Source organism: Pezoporus flaviventris, unplaced genomic scaffold, assembly GCF_033815535.1.
Source record: "Pezoporus flaviventris isolate CSIRO_AGI_PZ_B2104156 unplaced genomic scaffold, CSIRO_AGI_Pfla_v1 ptg000285l, whole genome shotgun sequence".
Taxonomy (NCBI): domain Eukaryota; kingdom Metazoa; phylum Chordata; class Aves; order Psittaciformes; family Psittacidae; genus Pezoporus; species Pezoporus flaviventris.
In genome coordinates this window covers 723,475-747,087 of record NW_026892832.1, presented here as the reverse complement: position 1 = coordinate 747,087, position 23,613 = coordinate 723,475, and the positions used below count along the sequence as shown (strand labels likewise).

At 37.6% G+C, this 23,613-nt stretch overlaps 1 protein-coding gene across 5 annotated transcripts in view; it reads left to right on the top strand.

Annotated features, from left to right (window-relative positions):
- The window catches only part of EPB41L4A (erythrocyte membrane protein band 4.1 like 4A), a 123,686-nt gene that overhangs the window by 39,198 nt on the left and 60,875 nt on the right, over positions 1 to 23,613 (top strand). For all 5 annotated transcript variants that reach the window (XM_061443085.1, XM_061443084.1, XM_061443083.1 and 2 more), the window contains exons 2-6: positions 2,466 to 2,570; positions 10,218 to 10,269; positions 11,340 to 11,418; positions 15,237 to 15,334; positions 18,290 to 18,410. In XM_061443085.1, the coding sequence (XP_061299069.1) occupies positions 2,466 to 2,570; positions 10,218 to 10,269; positions 11,340 to 11,418; positions 15,237 to 15,334; positions 18,290 to 18,410 (455 nt within the window). The remainder of the gene's footprint in view (positions 1 to 2,465; positions 2,571 to 10,217; positions 10,270 to 11,339; positions 11,419 to 15,236; positions 15,335 to 18,289; positions 18,411 to 23,613) is intronic.

The following is a 23,613-nucleotide window of genomic DNA, read 5'->3' as shown; positions in this document are numbered from 1 at the left end:
AGATGACTTACAACTGAGGAGGCTAGACAAATCCTAAACTGGGACAGATTTATGCAAGTTAAACTCCTGTAAAACATAAGTTAGTATCTTTGATTACTTCCAGGATTGTGCATTAGTATTGAAAGATGCTTGAATGGAAAATTGACAGCTTCATCTTTGCCACTGTTTCACAGTTCTGGTAAAGCTAAACTGGTGCTATCAAGAGCATTACTGGTCAGTCAAAGAGTAGAAAGCTTATTGAAAACAAACAGATTTGAGCTTCAGGATCACAGAAGCTCAGCATGCCTTTTATGGAGACCAGTCCATGTACCCTGTAGGCCATGGTTCAGACAATCCCTTTTATGTCTTTTGCAAGGGTTTACTAATCACATTTTGGTTAGCTGTGTCAAAACCCTGGGCCTCTGCACAGCTGATGGTGGAGCTCCTTCTGTCTGTACAGAAAGTGAGCTTTTTACTTTCAGTATCCATTTGAAACTGGTGCCATCATTCATCTGTGCGGGTTGTTTGTAGTCAGGGCTGCTTGTTTATTTTGAGCTTTTGTTGTGTCTTTTCCTACAGACGCCTGTCCAAACCTAGGTTCCTAAAACGCTGCAATGTTTAAATGATAATAGAAATGGTTCCAGTGATAAAGGTAATTTGCCTTATGGCATATGAATCATGAGATAACTGTGCTTTTCAGTGGGGCATCTCTTCTGCATCTTTGAATAACAACTGGTTTAAAGATAAAATGAGGCAAGACAATTACTGATTCACTCTTGAATCCCTGCTATCTAATAATTTAATAATTTAATGCATTTTTTTAAGGTATGTTTTGTTGTTTGGGGTTTTTTTTGTTTGGTTTTTTTTTTTTTTTTGTGTTTTTGCTGTGGTGCTCCTGATAGTCACTTTGTAGCTATGAGGGGCTGTTTCTTGTCCCTTATGTTCATATGACCCAAGTTCATTTTCTTGTGGATGGATCTGATGATAAAATCACTTTTGATAAAATCACTGTATTGCTGTGCTTTATCCAAAATGCTAAAATGAGATCTTGTGAATTGCTGCTCACTTTAATCATGTTTTTTCCCAAAATGATTTTCTGTTTTGTGGCTGATTGTTAAGTCTCACTGTATATGCTGGGGGAATGTGTAGCTACAGTTGCTGAGTGTAAAAAATCTGTATGGTGGCTTTAGACTGTTTCATGCTGAGAATATTTCAAGAACATCTCCTGATTTAAACAAATATACAGTAAATCTGTTGAAGAGCATGGGTCCACAATTCCCAGTCTACCAGGGATATTTACTTTGTTTTTGCTTGCCTAGAGTTTGAGTGGCCATCTGAAGTTGTTGTATTGGCCCTGCCCATGTAACTGGGTACAAATCCTGACCATATGAATATACCTGCTGAAAAAAAATGAATGCATCTTCACAGTTGTTATGTGATTGATACTTCAACAGCAAAGCTGAATTAGATAATTTCTTTTAAAATCAGTATTATTTGACATTTTAATTTTGAAATTACCTGCTTGTAAGCGAAAAAGTGAAATAGCACAAACAATATCCCACAGCTTCCTCTTGGAGTATTTTTTCTCTCCATTGATTTTACTACAGTCTAGCAGTTTATACAATGTGAAGCAGGTAACCAAAAACTAATTATGAGTTATATCCATATTCTCTTGTGGAATTTAGGGCAGTAATAGTAAAGGTTCTGGTTGGTTCTGAGTGGGGATCACTCTGCATAATTTTTCTCAGTCCTCCTAGTCTGTGTGTTATTGGCAGGTGAACTGACAAGTAAGAGTCATTCGGGTGGAAGTGAGCTTTTTATAAGACAGTCTCAACAGTACAATTTTGCTTTCAATGTTTTCCCCAGCATTGTTTGCAAATACTGGTTTAAACCCTTAATGAAATGCTGTTCAGGAAATCAACAGGATTATTTCAATTCAGGGTGCTGGATTGCTCCCACTTCTACTATTAAAAATATTTTAAAAGAAAACAAATAAAACCTAACCTTCTTTACAAAGGGTAGTGGCAGAGCAACTAATGATGTATAATTTAGATCTTAAGGGCAAAATTTTGCTTCCTGATCTTCATTGTCAGAATTTGAGTGACAGGCCCACACTGAAAGGAAGAAGATAAATTTAAATTAAAATATATCATGGGAATTAGCATTTTGATCAGAGAACAGAACTGTTCTGGAAAAATGCTGGGTTCAGCAGCATCGTGCTTATGCAAGTACACTTGAGCGCTTTTTATTTTGTATCTTGTAACTTTTGACCTGACAGCTACCTAATAGTATTTCCAGAATGATTGATTAAACATGTGTGAAGGCAAAATATTTTCTTCTGTACAGCTGAAGTTTTTGTTAAAGGCACTGGGAACTGCCTCCTGTTTTTTTTCAGACAAAGCTAATAGAACTCATGAATGCTACTGCACATAGCTGACAAAGGCAAAGCATCTTTGTGAAAAGCCTCTGTAAATTCTTTCCCACAGAAATCAACGAAAGGGTTGGTTGTTCTGGGCTACGTATTTCGTCACTTAAACCTAGTGGAGATAGATTACTTTGGACTGCGCTACTGTGACCGAAGTCATCAAACGGTGAGCAAAAGATGCAGCAGACTGTATTTTCCATATCTAAAATATACCCTGTTGTGCTGTTTGCCTGTAAGCATTAGACTGTCATACTTTCACTAACTTTCACTGTTTCCTGGTTTAGGTTTCTGATAATAATTTCTTTGTGTTTGTTTGCAATAAGGTCTTGGAATAACTATTAATATAATTAATATCTAATTAATTAGATAGGACTGAATCAAATGCTAAATGTTGTTGAAAACTAAATGAAGAAAGTATAAATAGTACAAACTTATGATATGAAAGTAGGATTAATATTTTTTCCCTCTTAATACTATGTTGTGAAGGCAGTGCTTGGTGCACTGTGCTGTCTGGCCTCGCTTGGCCCTGGGGTGTCTGGGGAGCAATGTCCCTAAGCATGTCACAGGCTGCTTTGCTTGGAGTACACTTGCAGAGTGTATTGTATAGATGGTGTGGTGGCTGCACTGGTAAAGCCCCAGGAGTCAGGGTGTTGACAATGGCATTTTCACTCAGCCTGAGCCCATCTCTGTGTCCTTGAGCCCATGCTCTTTTGAGCCTTCCCAACTGTGACTCCACAGACATCTGGGAGCTTTTTCCACCACAATATTACTGTCCTAAATAGGCAAGAAAATAGAAATTTGACTGATTCAGATGAAGCAGGCAGTGGCTTGGGGCAGCACTCGCTGGACTACCTCCTCTTCTCTTCCCCCCAGATGGCTTGTGCAGAGCCTGCAGTCAGAGGTGAGGAGCAAGGGATGCTCAGCAGGTGGGACCAGCACTGTATTCACAGGATTATAATTACATTGTTACAGTTTTATAAAGGGAATAATGCAAGGCCTCCGTTTAAATTTAGTCAAGCAGTGATGCTTTTGAAGCCACTGTTCTGTGCTGAGGGTACTGCACAAGACCCTGACCTCAAAAGATGTCATGTTTCATCTAAAAATAGTAATGTCATTGAATTGGTTAAATATTTGACAGCTTCCTTTGTTTAGAGAATTTGAACATGCAGAGACTGAAGTCAGAACAGTATTAGCAGAAAAAGATTGATCACTGCTGAGAGCTACAGACTGCTCTACTCAGCATATCTTTATTTTTGTGCCATTGTCTAGACATTTATGAATTCAGTTCCTTGATAAGCTTCTAACCAAGTTTCATTCCATGGAGGTGAAAGTCAGATTCAGCTGTGAACTAAAGGTAGGCTGTTAAAAACAGTATTTTGATTTCCTGAGGAAATTGAGGTATGAATGAAGAACAGGTAGGTATTTCCTGCTCTCAAAAGTATTTATGTTTTTCCTGAAGAGGCAAATAAAGTAGAAATGGCTATTACTGGGAACAGTTCCAGAGGCATACACACTATGTATTTAACAGTGTATATGGCATTATGAAAAGAGAAAATTGTATCTGTTCCATGAAAGACTTAAGACATAAAGCCATGCTTTAGGAGGCATCCTACTAAGAGGTTAGATGATTCAATTGTGTTATACTGTTGTGTTTTGTATTATGGTAGTGTGCATGAGCTGTAGGGCATAACTCTATTAACTGAATGATGAATAGAGCAAAGTGGACAAAACTATGTGTTTTAAAGAACACAGCCCAGTCACAAAAGAAACATTTATTTTTTTTGTTATCAAGAGTTTGAAAGAACTTGTCTAGTTATTTTTTTCTCATTAGTTTTGCATACCTCATTACTTCCAGGAAGTCTTTTAAGAGCTGTATTGGTGTGCTACCTCTTACGTGTGTGGTATCTAATTATTTTAGTAGTACTAGTAAGGCTCTAATGGCTGTAATCACTGAACAATGTTCCACTGTGCTAAGTAGTATATGAATGCATAACATCAAAATAGCCTCTTTGGGAACAGCCAACAAACTAACATATGAAAGAGAATAACTGGATGCAGCAAACAGAACAACAGTACTGGATGGCACTGGGAAGACCCTGAACAGTAGGATAAAGCATAAATTGGATGACATTGTGTCTAATGCAATAGTTTGGTCATATTACACAATTTTTACTTTACTGATGTTCCTGGTTCACCCAAACTTTCCATGGTCAAAGGATGGTATTTAGTTTGCAAAATCAAGCTCTGTATGTTTACAAGTTGCCAGAAGCTATATCTATCTTGTGCTCTAAATAAGACAGGACTCCTAAGGAAGAGCAAGAAGTCTGCAATAATTAATTGAGACATAACATTTAATCATTAATTAAAAATCTTGTAATATAAAACTACACCTGAACAAACTGTATGTTGTCAGTAGTGACAAAGTACCTCTGAGTGCTTTGTTTGACAAACTACATGGCGCTTTTTAATGTAGTGAGTACCTTTTTTGGTGGAGATACTTTGAAAGAGAGACCAGTTTCCTTTGAGTGCCACTGAATCTCTCACTGTCTTTCATCATCAGCCTTTCAGCTGAGCCTTTTGTGTTGCTGCAGATTCTGCTGACTATCACGTTAGGCTAAGTTGAGACCAGAGTCCTTATGCTTCTTAGTGTGGATGGTCAGCTGGGTCCTGATTAACAGGGCGTTTTTGTCTTCTGCCTGATCTGCCAGAAATGTGAGACATTATGCTCCATTTGGTATTTTCAGTCAGGATATGATCATCAGAATCTCTGTTGCAAAAGCTAAAGGTGTTTTAGGAAACTTTATTCCACATTTTAGTCTCTTATCGCTTTAGTATTTGGGGAAAACAGTGGCCCAATGATGTACCTCTGCTTTAGTGGAAGAAGGCCCAAATACTGGGTAAGCCACTGTTGGGAAGGCCATGCAGGTCCCCTGCCCTCTCTCTTCCTACTGTGCTGCAGCTCCCAGGTGCACCCCACACACTCCCTGTGGTACTGTGCTGCTTTTGTGCCTTAGGATAGTTGTGCTTATTACTGTTCTGGTGAGAAGCCATTATTCTCTTGAGTCACATGAAAGAGAGAATGGAAATGGCAATTTTCAAGCATAATATTTCAGGAACAGCTGAGCAGAATTTGATGAAGGAAAGGGTACCTTTGAAGCCCGAAGGCATTCCTTTGTCAAATCACAAAAGTGGGCTGAAAGGAGTCATGCTATTAGAACTTCTTTTACAGAAAAGATTTTTAAACTTCCTTAGTGCAGTAAACTAGACAACCAAAAGCATTTTAAAGGTCTGTTGATAATAAAACCTTTAATTTTTTTTTTTTCTCTAATTCCAGAAACCTGGCTGTACTTTACTATCTCACATTGGTCAGGTTGCCTCCTCATCATCCCTCATGCTAAACCTGCTTAATTTAACTGCAGGAGGCATGTCTGCATTGTCTGTCAGGCTGTGATGCGAATATGCTTCTCTTATCTGATATAATGCTAATCTGGGCTCTGAGGGGAGAAACACAAACACAGCAAGCTGTGTCACCATGTTAATTCAGTATAGCAGCCAAGCTCCTTTCCCTGGGCTGTTCTGGTGTAGTTCTGTGTGCATGTGTGCGTACTGTGCTGAAATCTGGAGCTAACATGAGATGTGCAGCACTTGGTATCTGTACCATGTATCTACTCTGTAGTATAGATGTGTGTTTTTATTTCCCCACTGCAGTGAAGTCAGGCTTTGAGCATACAGACCTGAGAGCATAGTAGGTAGGAGGAAGCTGATGGCAATTTATTCTGCAGCTGTGTAGCCCAGAGGGCATGTTTCAATGCCTGGTAAAACAACTTTCTGCTGTGAGTTGCTGTGCTGCTGTGGTAGATCAGATCAGCTGTGACAAAGCTGAGCACAGAAGTCTGTGCTATGAATTGCATATCCCTGCTGTACAAGCTCGTTTATCAAAAAGTTGTTTCTTGATCCATCCTGTGTAATTAATAAGGTAGCTACAGCATGCTTATATTGCCAGGTTGCTGTACCAAATTGGATAGGGTAACAGATTGAACAGGCTGTAACTTAACTATAGAAAGAAGGCAGTGATTTTAACAGAAGGTTTATATACAATCAAAAAAGTCTGTTCTGTAGGGAATTAGTCATATAATGTAGTGTATATCTCCATCTTGATTTCTTAGAAAAACAGGTCAACTGTTCTTAGGTTGTATTTTGTTTTTATGTGGATTTTTGCTTTTATGGATTTCACCTTTGCCCGCAAGCATGGTATACTAAATTGTCTAGAAAGAAAAAGATTTGTGCTTGCTAAAATAAATGGCATAGCCAAGGGGAGGGAAAAAAAAAAAAAGAAAGACTGATACTATTGATTGGAAGCTAGAAATCTTAGAAGATTGCTAATGGATTACCACAACCAAGACAAAGCTGATGGTCAGGTACATTAAAGGCAGTAAGAGTAAGGTTTTAGGGTGTAGCAGGATCAACAGGATATTCACATTGGTGATCTAATACTAAATATAATCAATATAAATTTATACTGTAATAAAGACAGAAGTCTTTATTATATATATATAATTGGATGTAGTACATACTTGGATGTAGGAATTGCCTGATAATTTGTGTATTTCTTTTAAGGATGTTTTGAGCTTAGGTTTAGATTCTTTGCACTGAACATTTGCATTAAAAGTTACAAAATAATTCTAATTGTTGGTGTTGGTTTAGATTATGTAAAAACCTTGAGAATTTCTGATTCTAATTGCAAAATACTGTGTTTTCTCTTGAAAGCTGGGTTTTTTCTTGTTGCAAATGTTAATAAAAATCAGCATGTGTGGCATGATGGATACAGCTTTGTAAGAATTTAATTAAGGCAGCCCAGGATTTAGTTTGAAATTGATAGGTTTTTCTCCACAAGACACTTCATTGATTGATATCTCAGCAAACATTTCAACCTGGTTAATATTTTGTTTCCAACAGGTTCATGGAATTTGACCCAGGTTTAACCCTATGTAGATATAAGGAATGAAAATTCCAGATTTGTGGAAAAATTCTTGCAGTCATTAAAGGGGCAAATATGAAGTACTGCACGGTACTTGGATGCATACTGCTTACACATCTGACTCATAGGGAAGCCAGATTTGTAAAAGTACAAAGGACAATACAGCCCATCTTAGATATTCTGTACTTTAGAACATTTTTTTAAATATAATTTCTACCAAAAAATTAAATGGATTTTTTTTTCTCTACTAATATTGTTCATCTACAATCAGTTTTAGTAAATAAAAAATGATTGAATTAAACTAATGCTCTGTGGTCTTTGTAAATAATAATTGTTAAAAGAGCAACCATCACAATAGTAATTGGATAGTTGCATTGATTAGGACTATTTAGAAACCATTTTTCCCCCATTTCTTCTGTAAATGCTGCATTCCCCTTTCAGACTCACAAAATTTATCCCCTGCAGTTGGATGGGTGTATGCTGGACCTGCTGCCTCTTTCAGTAGTGCTGAGATGTTTACAAGTCAGATAACCCTTGCTACCTGTGCAGGAGAGGTGCAGGTGGAAAATCACTGAGAAGTGGCATTCTGGGTGCCAAAACAGATTAAAAGAGTGTAGCTGTGTGTTGAAACTACTTCGGCATTCAGAACTGCAAGGTTTGTTGTGAGCACTCGCTCTCCAAGCGTACTGGATTAATGAGACACTTTGCTTTTTTTTTTTTTTTTCTTCTGACATTTCAACATGTGAACTCAAAATTGTAACTATACCTAACACTATTTATATGTATATGCAAATATTTAACAGGTATCTAATACACATTATTGTGTATACATACGTATGTATGCTTGGAAGGCTGTGTTGTCGGGGTTCTTGGTTTTGTAATTGTTCTAATTTTTATTGTCTAACGTTGGCTTGAAAATGCCATTTCGTTATCCATGCAATTCTGTTCATCTTTGGCTTATAAATAAAATGTTAGAAATCTCCCTCTCCTACCCCCCCCCCCCAGCTTGCATTTGCATTTTTCTGGAAAATTTTGGCAGCCTTTGAAATAATAAATTGCTACAGAATGATTTTAAGCATGGGTTTGTGGCATTACCACAACATTAAATACTTCCTGGAGAAATGAGAAGGCAGACGAGAGGCTTTCTTTCTTTTTCCTCACTGCTCTCTGTCCCAGCCTGTTGTGCTGGCTCAGTTTATTGCTGATTTGGATTCTAGTGGAGGGTTTGAACAAGTGTGATGAGTTTTCGTTCCTTCCCAACTTCTGTTGAAGTTAAGAGGGTTTATACTTTAATAGATACTGGATGTATTTGATACAAGCATGGACTGGATATCTTTTTTCCTTCAAAATTTAGGAAATTTTTCTGTATAAACATTCCAGGATTTGAATTGCAGTGGTCAAGGACAAGGCATACAGCTGTTTCTGTTGTAGGTGGATCAGCAGCTAATGGAAGTAGTTTGTTTTCAAGTTTTGTCAAAATAATACTTGTTTACAGCCACTTGTAAAATTAGTTGCTTGAGATTTTCCATTCATATGCTTTGTAGTGTTTTCCCCTCCCTTTGACTAGAAGGGGGAGATTTTTTGGTTAATCATTTAATGTTTATTCTCTATAGGGTGAATTCAGGGGTGCAAATAAGGAGTTTCTTTGTCCATTGGTCATGTAGTTCCTCAGTTAAAAAGTTGCGGGTACTAAGGGAATAGATTCAATCTGCCTTAATTTGCTGTTTCTAGAAGCTGTGTTCTGCAGCCTTTTTGTTTCCAGTTTCTTAAGAGTGGTGCCAATCTCCGGTAATTGTATTGAAGTTGTTTATGAGGAAAGAGGACTGAAGAAAAGGAAGGCAATAACGGTCGTGGCAGCTGCCTCTGCAATTTCTTCCAAATCTGAATGATAGAAATGTCAACCTAAGGAAGAAATAAGCAGCTGAAGGGAATACAGAGGCAGGATGCTGGTGTCCTGTGTAGCCATACTGCAAAGTACACAGCTGGTCTGTAATTAGCAGTAATACCAGGTTAACCTCTAGTAGAAGTCTGATAGAGGCAGAGCAGAGTAATTGGTGAGAAATAATACTGCAGATTATCTTTTGATCAAATGGTATGGGAAGCCATATCATAATTCATCCCTTTGCAGGTACAAAGTGTACCTCAGTCATCTCTGACACGTTTTTGAACTAGCCTTGTAAACTATCTGGTGGAAGAGTCTGTACCCTCCCTACCTTAGTGCTGATTTCCAGTCATCCTCTCTCCCTGCTACTAGAAACTGTTTCTGATAATTGAAATTATTTTTCCTTTGCTTCCAGTTAAGTCAATTTTTTCATACTTGGCAGCATGAAGGAAAGTTGACACTGTGTTCTTAAAGCAATTTCTCTTGTGTTGCAGTAGTGCTGTTATGCCTATTCTTCCCCCTACAATCTTTTGTTTTTCATAATATAAGTGAAGCCTCTTCATTTTCCCTGTTTTACATACTTTGTTGTTGTTATTTAGAAGTACCCTGCTGAAGTTAATCTCTCAAGAAGAAAATAGCAAGGTTGCACATCCATGTACCAGCAGATCAGTGAGACACCAAAGGGCATGATACTTCTGTAGAACCAGCTTGTTATGAGCCTGAAACCTGGTGGCTCTTACCAAGCAGGTTTCCTTTTAGAAAGACCCCTACCCCCAGAGAAAATATGCAATGTTAGACTTGTACAGTGTTTTTCTGATTAGAAACTGGAACAACATTGTCATTAGCAGGCTGAAGTGTGCTAATAAAGATCAATATATGAATAAATTTAGAATTGTGATTGTTCTGTATTAATTTTCAATGTTAAGTGATTAATTGCCATCATTGTCTTACAGTATTGGCTAGATCCTGCAAAGACCCTTGCTGAACATAAAGAGTTGATAAACAGTATGTATCTAATTTGAACATAAAGAATATATCTGAAGATGGAGTAACAGAGGCAATGTTCCATATGTACAGCTGTGCAACATTTATATTCTAGTCACAACAGATTGATAGTTCTTGAACACGTTTATTACTGCAGTTCACAGCTGTATCAAAATTTCACACATAGATTGAACATACCATGATTTTCCAGTAATTTGTGTGATTATTGTCCAAAGACTTTATTAGAATTATTGCTTTTAGAATAATTTATGGTGCTATTCTTAACTTGTATAATTAATTTTATAGTAGCTGTGATACCTCTATTATACTGTACCATACCACAACCAATTTAGATTCCTTTTTGCTTCTGAAAGTAGAAGCAATTCTTCTTATTGATAATAGAGTGTCTGCTGTTACTGTCACTCTTCAGATATCATAGATGCAAGATCTGTTATTTATTATAATTAAAGAACATGGTAAGATTATATTACTTGAGAATTTGGAGACCTTCTATAAAAAGATACTATGTGGAGCATGCGTGGAATAAATTTAGCTAAAAGAATTCCAGTATTGAGTTAACTGAATCTTTTGAGGGAATATTTTTTAAAAGTTAATTAGAAAAGCTTTTCCAAATACTTCTTAATTAAAGTGGCACATAATTAAAGTTGCTTCATAAGATATTTGAAAATTTGGAAGGCATTAGTGTTCAGTATTACTAGTTAGGACAGAGAATCACACTTCATGAACAATAACATTTTCCAAATAGCTTCAGTGAAAAAGTACCTAAAGTCAAAAGCAAGCAGTAAAAAAAAATAAAAAATCAAAAACTTGGAGAAAATATAAGTTAGAAATTAAATCCAAAGTCAAATCCTTAAAATAAACAAAAACTCCATATAGTCAGACAAGCTATAAGAAAGAAAATGTGTAATGGATTTGTGATGTGGATGTAACATTTTTTCTGAAACTTTTTCAAGTGCTGTAAAATATAAAAATATGCTTCTTATTAGCTGTTTTGTAGTCAACCAGTATCAATTAATAACAATTAACAGTTCATAACAACTAACTTTTGCACCAAATACTTTTTCCCTCAGATGGACCACCATACACCCTGTATTTTGGCATTAAATTCTATGCAGAGGATCCATGTAAACTTAAAGAAGAAGTCACAAGGTACAGGATTCCATAAGAATAGAATTTATAGTTTGTTTATTTCAGGGCAGTAATCTATTCTAGCCAGGTGTGTATTGTTGTGGTGTGTCTGGGTTGGTTTTCTTTTCACTTGAACATCTTAATGTTTTTGCTTGAAGATGTATGTGTAGGAAGAGAATTGTGACTAGCTTCACACTGGTCAGTATGGACAACCATTTGGAAATCCAAAATGAAAAGTTGGTCTCTGATGCATCAAAACCCAAAGAGAGTTGATGTACACTTGTGTTTTGTTGTGTGTTTGTTTTTTTTTTTTTGTCTGTTTTTTAAGGAATGCATTGTCACATCTGCATTTTTGTTGTTAATTGAGTTTAGAGTTTACTTGGATATAATATATGAATATAGGGAATTTGCTTCTTTATTGATTTTAGGTTAAATTCTGGAACTGTTTTCCAAGAGGATTTCTTTTGGTCTTTCTAAAAATATGTGAAGAAAATTGAAGAATTGCATGCTTTTGATTCTTTTCACTAAGTTTGGCCTCTACAAAATATGTGGATACACATGCTAACACATGCACAGCACACTTGCACATAAACACATGGTAACACACACACACACACATGCTTGCCTGTACTCTTACACACAGATTTTTCTGTTTGCTTTAATTATGAAAGGTCTCAGACACTTAGTTTTAGATTCAAAAGGCAATTAGAGGATTTGAGTAGGTAGGTGGACAAAATTAGTGCACTGGCTTGCATTAATAAATGACAAAATATTTCTTTTGATGTCCTAGGAATATGGCGCATAAGAATTCATTAGGATGCATGCAGGATTTTAAATTTTCCTTAATCAAAGGTGGCAGTTACGAACAGGTAGAATATTTTTCTTCTACCAGAGGAAGAAAATTATTTTGTTTCTGTACTGGTACAGCAGGAATAGAAGTATCCAATATAACAAGTTAGGAGCTGGCCTGGTAAAAGTAATAAACACTGATTTTGCAGGTAAAAGAGTGTAAACTGGCCACAGTGTGATGCCCCTGTACCATGAAAGTTTGATGCAGTTTTCCTGTACTTTTCCAGAAGCATTTGCAGCCCTGCTCACAGGGGAAGATGGATGACCCTGGGGAGGGAGCTTTTTTGCCACCGAACCTGTGATTGCTACCGGGGAGGCAGGGTGGATTTCTGTCTGGGAAATGACAGGGGCTAAGTTTTCAGAAACTGTTTCCCTTTGCCTTGTAATAAGGTCAGTCAGTGATTTGCACTGCTGATTAGGTATGTGACTCTATCTGAGAAGCATTTCAGTATAATTCCTAAGACTTTGTTCATCTTTGTGCGGTATTTGAGTATTCATTATTTGCATCTTAGAAAGCACAGAGGGAAGGTGTAAGAAAGTGATATGCTTGTGTTGACAGACTGAACAAAACACATTGAATAATCAATTGCCCTCAACATTTCTTAGCATTTATTCCTGTAGACCCTTGAATCTTGGACCGAAGGGTTTTTTTTTGGTGGTTTTGATTTTTTTTTTCTTGGTTTTGTTTGTTGGTTTTGTTTTTTTTGTGTTCCCCCCCCCCCCAAAAAAAAAAAAGAAACCTCCTCTTGCTTAGAAGGGATTAAAAGCCCTACTTTTTTTAATAACAATAATTTTCTGACAAACTGTGTAATTCCCATGATTAAGAAGTGTTAACTGTTTTTTGCTAACCAGTATGTTTCTTTGGAGCATGTGTTTGTTCATTTTAATGGATATGAGAGGGGACACTGTTGTTATTGGATATTGGTGATCTGTGGCATTACATGATTACTATTTTCAGATAATGAAAACATGCTAAATTTGTAATTGGTTCACAGCAAAATCTGTCCAACTTGTAGGCAAAAGCTAATGCTGCGGTCTTTGTTGTATGTGGTTGCTAGAGCAAACTAGTGCTTAGCCACTATCATATGTACACGACAAACTTGAAAGTTCACAAGGTCCTTTAGCTACAAGTTTGGACAAAAGGTCATTTTGTCCTTAGTGGGAAAAAGGAGAGGAGCTTAGTGGCTTCAGTGGGAATTCAGGGTGTTCACTTTAGAGAAGTCACTTAAGCACTTAACAGTTGGCTCTCATAGTTGTTTTTGTTTGTTTGTTTTGTGTGTTTTTTTTGTTTGTGTTTTGTTTTTGTTTTTTTTTTTTTTTTCAGGGAGAGGGTGTTTTTTTGCATTCCTATCCTGCTTTGTTTTGACACTACTATGAGAATGTAGAATTATAGATGTCTGCTACATGAAGAAAACATTTATAGTATCATCTGATATGAAGCTCCTCAGAAGCACTGTAGAGATGGAGGAGTGCTAACAGAAAGATGGGTGCATATAAAAAATGCATTACATGTTAAAAAGAAGATGCTGTGTAGTCCACAGTAGATATAAAATAATTTTTATCATTATCACCATTCATACAGGCAAGCTTTGTCTAGATAGGACTGGCAAACATAAGCTGGAAGCACTACTGAGGTATTGCCTAGAATTAAGAAACACTGAGTACATGCTTTGTGTTCCCTCATGACATTCCCAGAAAATTCTTACACAGTGCCCTGGTCCTTTAAGGCAGAGAGTATTAGCCGTTTTTTTTTTTTTTAAGGGTGGACATTGCTTCTATAGTATCTGTCACAGCAAAAATTCTGGGGGATCATTAATCAGAAAGATGCTGTTATCCTTATTCAGATGCTCATCTGGGGTGATAAAATCTAGTAAATTTGACTGGATCTTAAGTGATTTGTAATCAGCTGTCATGCAATCTGCAATTCGTGAACTTCCCTGAAATCAGTGTGCATGCACTTTGAACTTAAAGATCATTCCAAGGTGTTTTCATAAGTAACTTGTACTAACACAGAATAAATTATTTGCAGTGTAGCTGAATGGCTTTATGTAGATAAAGTTGAATTAGTGAATAATGAAAGACTATATGCTTGTATGGTTGACCATTTTTGCTTTAAAAAGTTACCTTCTCAATATTGTTACCTGTTGTAGGAACTTGGTACAAGAAATTTGCTTAGGCTAACGTGAAATCCTGCCAACATCTGTTGTAGTAAAACCAGACAAAATGCAACCAGCATAGGAAAGGTTTCCTGTAAATGAGTAAATAAATAAATGAGGAACTGTAAAACCAAGCAGATCCTGTTTATGATTGCTTGTTCTCTTGTCTCTTCTGTCTTATACATGTTGTTTCACTGCAAGTGGTTTCAGTATGTGCTTCATAAAGTGTCGACTCTGAAAATTACATTTTTACCCCTGCTATTTCTATCCCAAGAAGGAGAGTACTCCATGTTACAACAGATAGAGTTAGCTGCTGCTGATACGCACTTCCATTCTTTTCAGGGAGGTATAGACTCCCATCAAATCTGCTGGCTGCTTTAGCTGATACTTGGGTGTCTGGAAAGGAAACATTTGAGTAAAAAAGTATCCAATACCCAGTTCTCCCTTACTTTGATCCTCTGATCAGGGTTAAACTTCAGCCCTTTGATAGGTCTCTTGTTCAATTTTTCTGATTCTTAGTCCTCTTGCCCACTCCCTGACTGCTCTGTGAAAGTCAAAAGAGAGAAATCATGTTTTTAGGGGGAAAATTAATTATATCTGCATGATATAAGTAGATAGGAAAACTACAGTGTTCCCCTACCTAAGTTCTTTCACTAAATTAATCTTGTTTGTTACTTCAGGGTCAGGAGGGGAAAAGTCAGTAAGGAAGCTTCTTGACTGTCACATGGTTATGGTACATGGCATGTCTTCAGTAAAATGGAATATGGTGTAACATTACTTGATGCATCAAACTCAATGTTGAAATAATGATTTTGTTTTCTCTCTGTGTTTTAGGTATCAGTTTTTCTTGCAAGTCAAGCAGGATGTTTTACAGGGCCGTTTACCTTGTCCAAGCAACACTGCAGCACAGCTGGGAGCATATATAATTCAGTGTAAGTTCTGGCCAGCTGAGAGTTTATTTCTGTTAATCCTGCTTTAGGATTAATTTTAAGTGGTGACTGAAGACTCCACTAATACTTTATGCATTCATTTCAAAGCAGAACAAAACTAGTATGACTGATTTCATCTAGAGAACTGTAAATAGATGACTGTTCTGAACAGATAATAGGGAAGCAATATAGAAGTTATTGTAAAGACGAAACTGAAAAGTCAGTCTGAAGATTCTGGCAAACACTTTTGCCTGCTGAGGAATATCTTGTCATGTACTTAAGTCTTTGTGACTTAGTCTGGATTGCACATAGGGTATGACAGAACCTTTATCAAGAGGTCACAGATTTGGCAGGCTGTTGGCAACCTCCAGCCAATAAAGTCTTGTCAAGTCAAAGATTCTTTCCAGAATTAGGTTATGTCAATATGAATGTGCCTCTGCTTGAAGGGAGGATGTGTTTTGACCTGAAGTGAAGAATTTTAATTTTATCTGTCATTTATCTGCATTCACCCATCAGTAGTTAGCTTTTTCAGAAGTGGATGTTATATTGTGCATTCTTGATAGAACTAGCAATCAATTTGAAAGGAACTGTCTGTCTACCAGTTATTCCTTTCACATTACAGTTCAAACTCTGTATTCAAACACAACTGGTAACCAAGAATCTTATGATGAGTCATGCTGGGACCTGTATTTGTAATTTTTTCTGTGTTAAATTTAGATTTCCCATGACTGGTAAGTATTAAGCAGAGATTATATGTATTGTTGGTGTTCCATGTGTGACTTAACAACACTTAATGCAACACAGAAAATAGTCCTCCTTAAATTTCCATTTTAGAATAGCAAGGCAGAATAATTTGTGTATAAAATGGAAGTGGGCATTATACAGAATTTCATGGTGTGTTATATGTGTTCCTAAAAAGCTAAAAATTCAGGCAGTTTTTATGCAAGTATTTTTAACTTCATTTTCCTAAGAAATGTGACATGTCATACTCTGAAGAACTGTTTGCAGTGCACATTTTGCTCTACTGGCATATATGCCTTACCTGAAAAAATGCTGCAAATATGAGGCAGGAAGATACATAATGATGGTAACAATGGTATTAATAGAAATGAGTAAAAAAGAACAATTTCTTGTTCTTCAGTCATTTGTAAGGTCCATATCGGGAGTTGTTGTTTTGGTATAAAATCCTGTAACTGAGATTCTGATCTCAGATATTCTGTTGGAAAACAATGAGGAAGCTCATGTGAGAGAGGAGAGTTAAAGCATGGCAAAGGTTACATACAGTGGTTTAAAGCTAGTCCTGGCACCAGCAAGAATACATTCCCATTGACTATAAAAAGCTTTGTCTTTTTATTTAGAGCCTGCAGTTGCTCAAAGTATATGAAACCACCTGGGAAATATGTTCAGGTACTGAAAACATGAACCCAGGGCATCAGCGCTGAGATCAACAGCCTTTCCAAAGGTGGTGTGCCAGACAGACTGTATTTTTTTCTTTCCTAAACTAAGATCAAGTGCATTTGTGGGAATTTGGCATTAGCTGAGAATCTCTGTTTCTGTACTGATACTTGTGGTGTCTTGCCTGGTGCAGCCAGCAGCTGCCAAGATCCAGAGGAGGGGCCAGGGCCTGTGTTCTCCCAGGGTCCTCTACTCATGTGCTGCTCTAGCCACAAGCCCTACTTTCACCATTCAGATTGTACCTGGGTGTCATCTTTGGTCTCTGGGCAGGTCCTGTTTTTAACCAATTAATCATTTTCCTTCTTTTGTGGTCAAAGATTCCAGACTATTATAGTGGAGATGATGGAAAAATCAGTACCCATGGCACATTTTGGAGAATTTTCCTATTGAGAGTGCTGGAGTTATTGCTGCTGTAGTCCTTCCTGTTATTCCTGTTATGGGCAAAAATCATATTATTTTGACAGAGGTTTTCTAGAGAAACTTTTCAACATCCCTACTGAGCAGATCACTATCTTGTTCTAGAAACATCATTAAATTCTGGAAAGAAACATGAGTTGTTAGATGAATCCTTTGCTTCTTGGGTCTTGAAGCCTCCTTTTGGCTATGTTTTTGACTTTGTAGGCATTTTATAAAAACCTCCTGTGAAGCTTTCTTCAGAGAAGCCTACCCTATGTAGATTTTACTTAGGGTTATTAAAAAATTGAAATACTAATTTTCACAGTTTTTCAGATAGCTGCAATTATAGTTAAGATCAGTAGAAGTGAGTTCTGACCAAGGTGCTTATTTATTTTAGATTTGCATTGCATTGTGAAATCTGACATAAGTAATGTATGCAAATTCAAGGTTGTTTCAAAGAAAATTATACCAGCTATCTATTGTGTTAAGAAAATTATTAAAAAAAAAAATTAATTTGAAAGTAAATTTAATGTTCAGGAAGTATATTGATATTTTATTGAAAAATGAAGTCTTGCATTTCCTCACAAGAAACAATGCTTACCTTTAGAAGGGCATACCTCCATGTGTCTCAAGATATTTGTCTCCATTTGCATTCCCACACTGACATCTGTGTTAGGAGACCCAGAAAGAAGGTGGGTCAGTTCTGTCTGTAATATTATATCTTATGGGAGGGCACAGATATTCCAAAACCAAAACTTTTTTTCTTCACTTCTTTTACATATACTGCCAAATAATATATGTCATCAAATCTCAACTTTGCTGGCTTGGATGAAATTCTATTCAGTCCTGTAGAAGTGGTACAAATTCTGCCAAAACCTCTATCTCTGAACCTTCAATTTCTCTTTTAAAAAGGCTGAAAACATTTTTTCTTGGTTTTATGTGTGCTTATATGAATAGCTATGTACTGTTTTGTTGTTTTTTAATGGACTACATGGTAGTCAGTTGGAAACAGGTGTCTTGGGACCAATAGGTGAATGATATAACACTTTTTGTTTAACATAAGGTGTTGAAAATAGGTGACCTTTCTTTTCTTCTTGTATTCTCTAGCTGAGCTGGGGGACTATGACCCATATAAGCACACTGCAGGTTACGTCTCGGAGTACCGATTTGTTCCAGACCAGAAGGAAGAGCTGGAGGAAGCCGTAGAGCGGATACACAAAACTCTGATGTAAGAACTCAGTACTGTTGGGAACTTGGCAGGTAACATCACATACAGAGATGCTTGGTAGGTGGGGAAGGGTGCAGCTTGTGCCTGCAGAGTGGAGGTCTCTAGACCCAAGGGAAGAACACAGAGTTCAGTTATGTCCCTCAGAAACAGAAAACATTTTACATAATTAAAGTTGTTCTTTTAGGAACCGATGGGGCGATAACTGGAAATACTATGTATGTCAGACCAATGTATGAGTGTTTCAGAACCAGCAGTTTTAATAGTGCTTCTGTTTTCTTTTAGTTTTGTAGTTAAATAAATAAAAGTCTGCAAGGTCAGTTCCCTATTCCAGGACAGATTTCCTGTTTGGGCATATTGCTTATTATGCCCATGCCTCAGTCTGCTGCCTGTAAAATGGGGATAACATTTCTTTGTACTGCGCTTCGTATTCAAATGAATGCTTGGGACAAACCCACTTTTGATTTAATAATTTACAGCACTTTGTACAATGAAGCCTCTATTTTCTTGCCAGATCCTTAGCTAAGGTAATGAAGGAGTGCTTGTAGCAACCTGCATGAACGTTTCTTTGTAGGGGTGGCTCACACTGCAGGAGGTACCAGGAAAGCAGTTTATATGCCCATGGTTTAAGTGATAATCTTAGCTACAACATCTGCATGAATTAAAGAGACAGTTTGGTTTTACAAGCATGAAGTCCTTTCATTTTATTAATCAACATATGTTACATAAAACATATTGGCAGTGGACAATATAATGGGTTTCACTGTGAGGAAGAACATATGATTTCTAAGAAAAAAAGCAGCACCCAGAAGCAGAGTCATCAGCCAGTACTGAATAACAAAGGCTTTCAAAGTGCTGGTTTCTGGACAAAAAACAAAATTCCAAAACTTTGCGTGTGACTTTAAAGCAGTGGGAGAAGCAGGCCTCGAAGTAATTTCGATTTAAACTGAACACGGTACTATCAAAGTTCACAGGCATTGAAACTATGTATGATAATATTTCTTACGTATGGGAAGGAGCTCAGAAAGTGGGATTAAGCTAGAGTTATGGTACTTGACAGGGGCAGGAGGAGAATGTGAGGCACACTGCAGATGAGACAGAGGAGGGCTACAGAGATCATGTATGTCAACCAACCTGGTTGATTCATGCATTCCCAACTTAACCTTTATAAAAGTTTGACAAGGCAGAGTCATTTTCATTATAAAGATTGCAGAATTTCAGTTCTCTGTCTTTCAGTTACTGGGATAACAATCCCCTTAGACACAAAACATGTGAGTTGTGCTGTCATTGACATTCTGGATAATCTCTGCCTGATGGTGGATCCCAAGATGCTGCTTTAGGAGTCAGCTCATTTTCTGTGAGGCTGCAGTTTGTGCATAAAGTGCCTTTCCTTGATTACTTGGGAAGCAAAAAAGCAAAACTGCAGTATGGACAACCAGGAAGTGGACTGGGGTGTCTAACAGATAAGCGAGATAAGAACTAGTAGTAACCTTTGGCCGCATTGTTTCTGTCAGTGCTTGAGAGATGAACAACAGCAGCAACATAGAGAGGAAAACCAGTAATTTCATAGGAATGTTGGAGCAAAGGATGTGATTTCCAGTAAAGGTGGTAGAGCTAGAAAGTGATTATGTGTGAATATAGGTTAAATACTAGATGCATTTGCAGCAGCTGTGTAAGTAGTCTTCTTAGAGGAGGTTTATGCTGCCTCTAGATGTACAAAAGTAAAATGAAAAAATCGCCAGCAATTTAGAGCCACTTTTTGTCCCACTTACTCATATTTAGAAGTGGTCTTCTATGTATAACATACTTTCAGTGAGGTTAGTTTTAGACTTGAAGTACTCCTGGTACAGAGCCTGAACTGCCAATTGCTGTATGAAAGCACTGCAAGGTAGAGAGATCTGGCTTCCCAACCTGATGTTCCAAATATTAGACTACAGTGCCTTCAGAAATGCAAAACATGAAATTGGTTTTGAAAATAAAATGTATGCCAGATCAACTGTACACAACGCCAAATTAAACATTTACTTGCTTATCTCCAAATTCATATTCCTGGTAAGTATAAAGAAGCTTGTTTTAACAAGTCCAAGTGAGGTGCAATTGTGGTGCAGCCATTTATTAAGATGGGTGCAATAGAAAACTTTTTATGAGTACACTCATCCTACCCTTTGTTAAAGTAAAGATAATCAGAGCTAGCTATCTTGCATGTAAATTCAGATTTCTTGATTCTTTTGCTATAAAGAAGCCACGGTCTAGATAAAGGTTAAGAAATTTCTTGCCTGTAGTTTTGCATGCTAGTTTTATTTGTGCCTTGTTTAATGAGAATAGGTATTAACTCAGAAGCACAGCTGTTCTGTTTGGGAAGTTCTCCTGTGATTGGAATCAGTGCCAGTTGCCACATTGACCTCAGCTTTCTCTTTCAGTGAAGAGTCTGTTGTTCAGTAACTATTTCTACGTAGTTGCCTGGCTGCCTTACAGTAATTGATGATTTACAGAGAACCTTGCTACAGGTTCTTTTGTGAAGTACAAAAGTGCTGGTTTTTCTGTTCCAGAGACTGGAAACTGAGTAACAGAGAGTGTTTGATTCAACATCAGAGGTGGTTGTGTTTCAAAAATGAAACTTGGGATGAATTCTGTGTACCAGGCCACTGATACTAAGCAACCTTAATTCCTCTCTCTCAAGTTTCTGCAGTCATTAGTGTAGTAAATGAGATTTAAGACCCATTTGTCTCAAAAAGTTTGTAACCTTGAAGAAGCTGGGGGAACAGTGGTTGCAAAGAGAGGTCATAACTGTCTTGACACTGTCTTTAGTATTTTTGTAAGCTTATTGACCTAGACCTCTGAAGTTCTTTTGCAGTTAGGTGTCATGGATTTAGCAGCATCAGAAAAGAGAGTGAAAGTAAGGTGTACCCATTGCTAGTTGAGCCTGTCATGATCGGCACTGTCAGCAATGACTTCTGTACAGGAGACAGTGGTCTCTAGTTAAGAGGTTTGAAGCTGCAATGGCTGAGGATATATCCTAGATTATCTCACCAGAAACATTTTAGGAACAGGTTTATGATATGGTTTAGAAGACTTACTTTATCCTTTCTGGAGCTGAGCATGGAAGCATGGGGATTTTTGCAAGACACCTTGGTGGTGGTGCATGTACCTTGCTTCCAGGTAAACTGGTTTTAGTTGCAGGTTCTGTCTGTTTTTTTGCATGTATCCTGGGTTCAGCAGTAGCAGTCATTTTTCTCCTTCTTAGTAGCTGGTTTTGACTTTCAGCCTGGGAACAGCGCTGATAACACCGATGTTTTTAGTTACTGCTCAAATGTTTAGTCTGACCAAGGACTTTCTGAGTGTTACGCTCTGCCAGGGAGGAGGGGAAGCTGAGAGGAAGCTGGGACAGGACACCTGACCCAAACTAGCCAAAGAGGTATTCCATACCACAGCATGTCACGCCCAGGATGTAAACTGAGAGTTACATGGAAGGGCAAGTTCACTGGTCGGTTGGGCTGGGTATCGGCAGGTGGTACTGTATTCTCTTCCCTAGTTATTTCCCACATCATTATTATTATTAGTGGTAGCAGCAGTGGTTTGTGTTATACCTTAGTTACTGGACTGTTCTTATCTCAGCCTGTGGGAGTTACATTCTTTTGATTTGTTCCTCTGGGAGGAGGGTGGGGAGGGTAAGAGAATGTCTCCTTCACAGGTTGACTACCCGAGAAGGATTAAAAAGAAATGTAATTGCTAAGCACTTCTGTTATATACCTCCCAAAGTATAAAGGTGGTGACTGCACTGGGAATGCAAGCCAGATCAGTTTCATGATCAATGATTCTATCGTATTACAAGTCATTACCATAAAGTACAATGGGACAAGAACCTTACCCCAAGTCCCCCAGCTGATAAACACTAAGACAGCAAATAATCAGCTGTAAGTAAGGTACAACATGTTGAAACTGTGAGGTCAGAAGCAACAACTCTGACAGCCAATAAATTAGCATTGTGATGAGCGACTATTTATCTGAAACAATGAATGCTTATCACAAATACGATTAGACACACTCCGGTCACATCTGTCATTATCTCAACCCTTCGTGTCCCACATTGGGTGCCGAGAAGAACTGTCCTGGTTTAAGTGCAGTCAGTAACTCAGAACCACCCAGCTTGCCTGCTCACTCCCCCCGCTTCCTCCCCCTCTCCGCTCTTTCTGTTCCAGACTGCAGCAGATCTCGGACTAACTGATACTTGGCAAGTCAAGTATTTTGAATTGATATTGCATCCTTATGGATAATTAGCTTTAAGACTAGCTCTCAATATTGTTTAGGGCCCTCAGTGGCACACTTTGTCCATCTCAATGAGCAGTGCCTGTCAGCTGCATGGCTGTTACATTGCCTGCCCTACCATAACCATCTGCAAAGACTCTTTCATTTTGGAGAGCATTGAGGAGTAGCGTTTGTAATTTCATACGTGGTAAAAAATGAGGCACCCTTTGTAATAGTGGACATTATTTCAGTCCCTGATATTTCTCACTTCCCTTCATGTTCTGTCTTCTTCATTTGTATTTGGGAGGACTTCTTCCTCTGGCTTCCATCTGCTTCCTTCAGAAGCTTCAGCTCACATCTTTACTTCCTTTAAAACTTCTGTGAATTTCTTACAAACTATGTATTATTGTGGAAATATATGTTCACACACACTTATTTGGCATTTGAGACTTTTGGTACTTTCAGAGTGACAAAGTGGGATAAGCATATCATCATTCTTTTAGGTATGGTCAGTAAGGAAATGCTACTAGCAGTATTTAAATTGGTGTTGGATTCTAGCAGTAATTCAGTAATGGCATAATCCACTTTGCTCAGGACTGATGTTCTGTCTGGGAACTCAGTAAGACAATATGGCTCCAGTGAAGTTTTCTTTAAATTTCTGAGCGCTACCAATAAGATTTAAAAAAAAAAAAAAATAAATCAAGTTGTGTAGTAAGTTTTTATAGCAGTAGTGGATAAAAGACATGCCAGATGTGACAATATGATTTGCTGAATATCCAATATCCAGTGTTCTGCTTATTCTGAGTACAGAGATGAATCACAGATCTCCTGGGAGATCCAGCCCTTGGAAGAAAGAGATTTCTCTTACAAGCTTCAGGTCTGCTGTTTCTCTGTAAGTCCTTAGAAAGAAGGGCCAACACCTGAAGCAGTATCATTTCTACTATGCACAATAGGTGGGCTG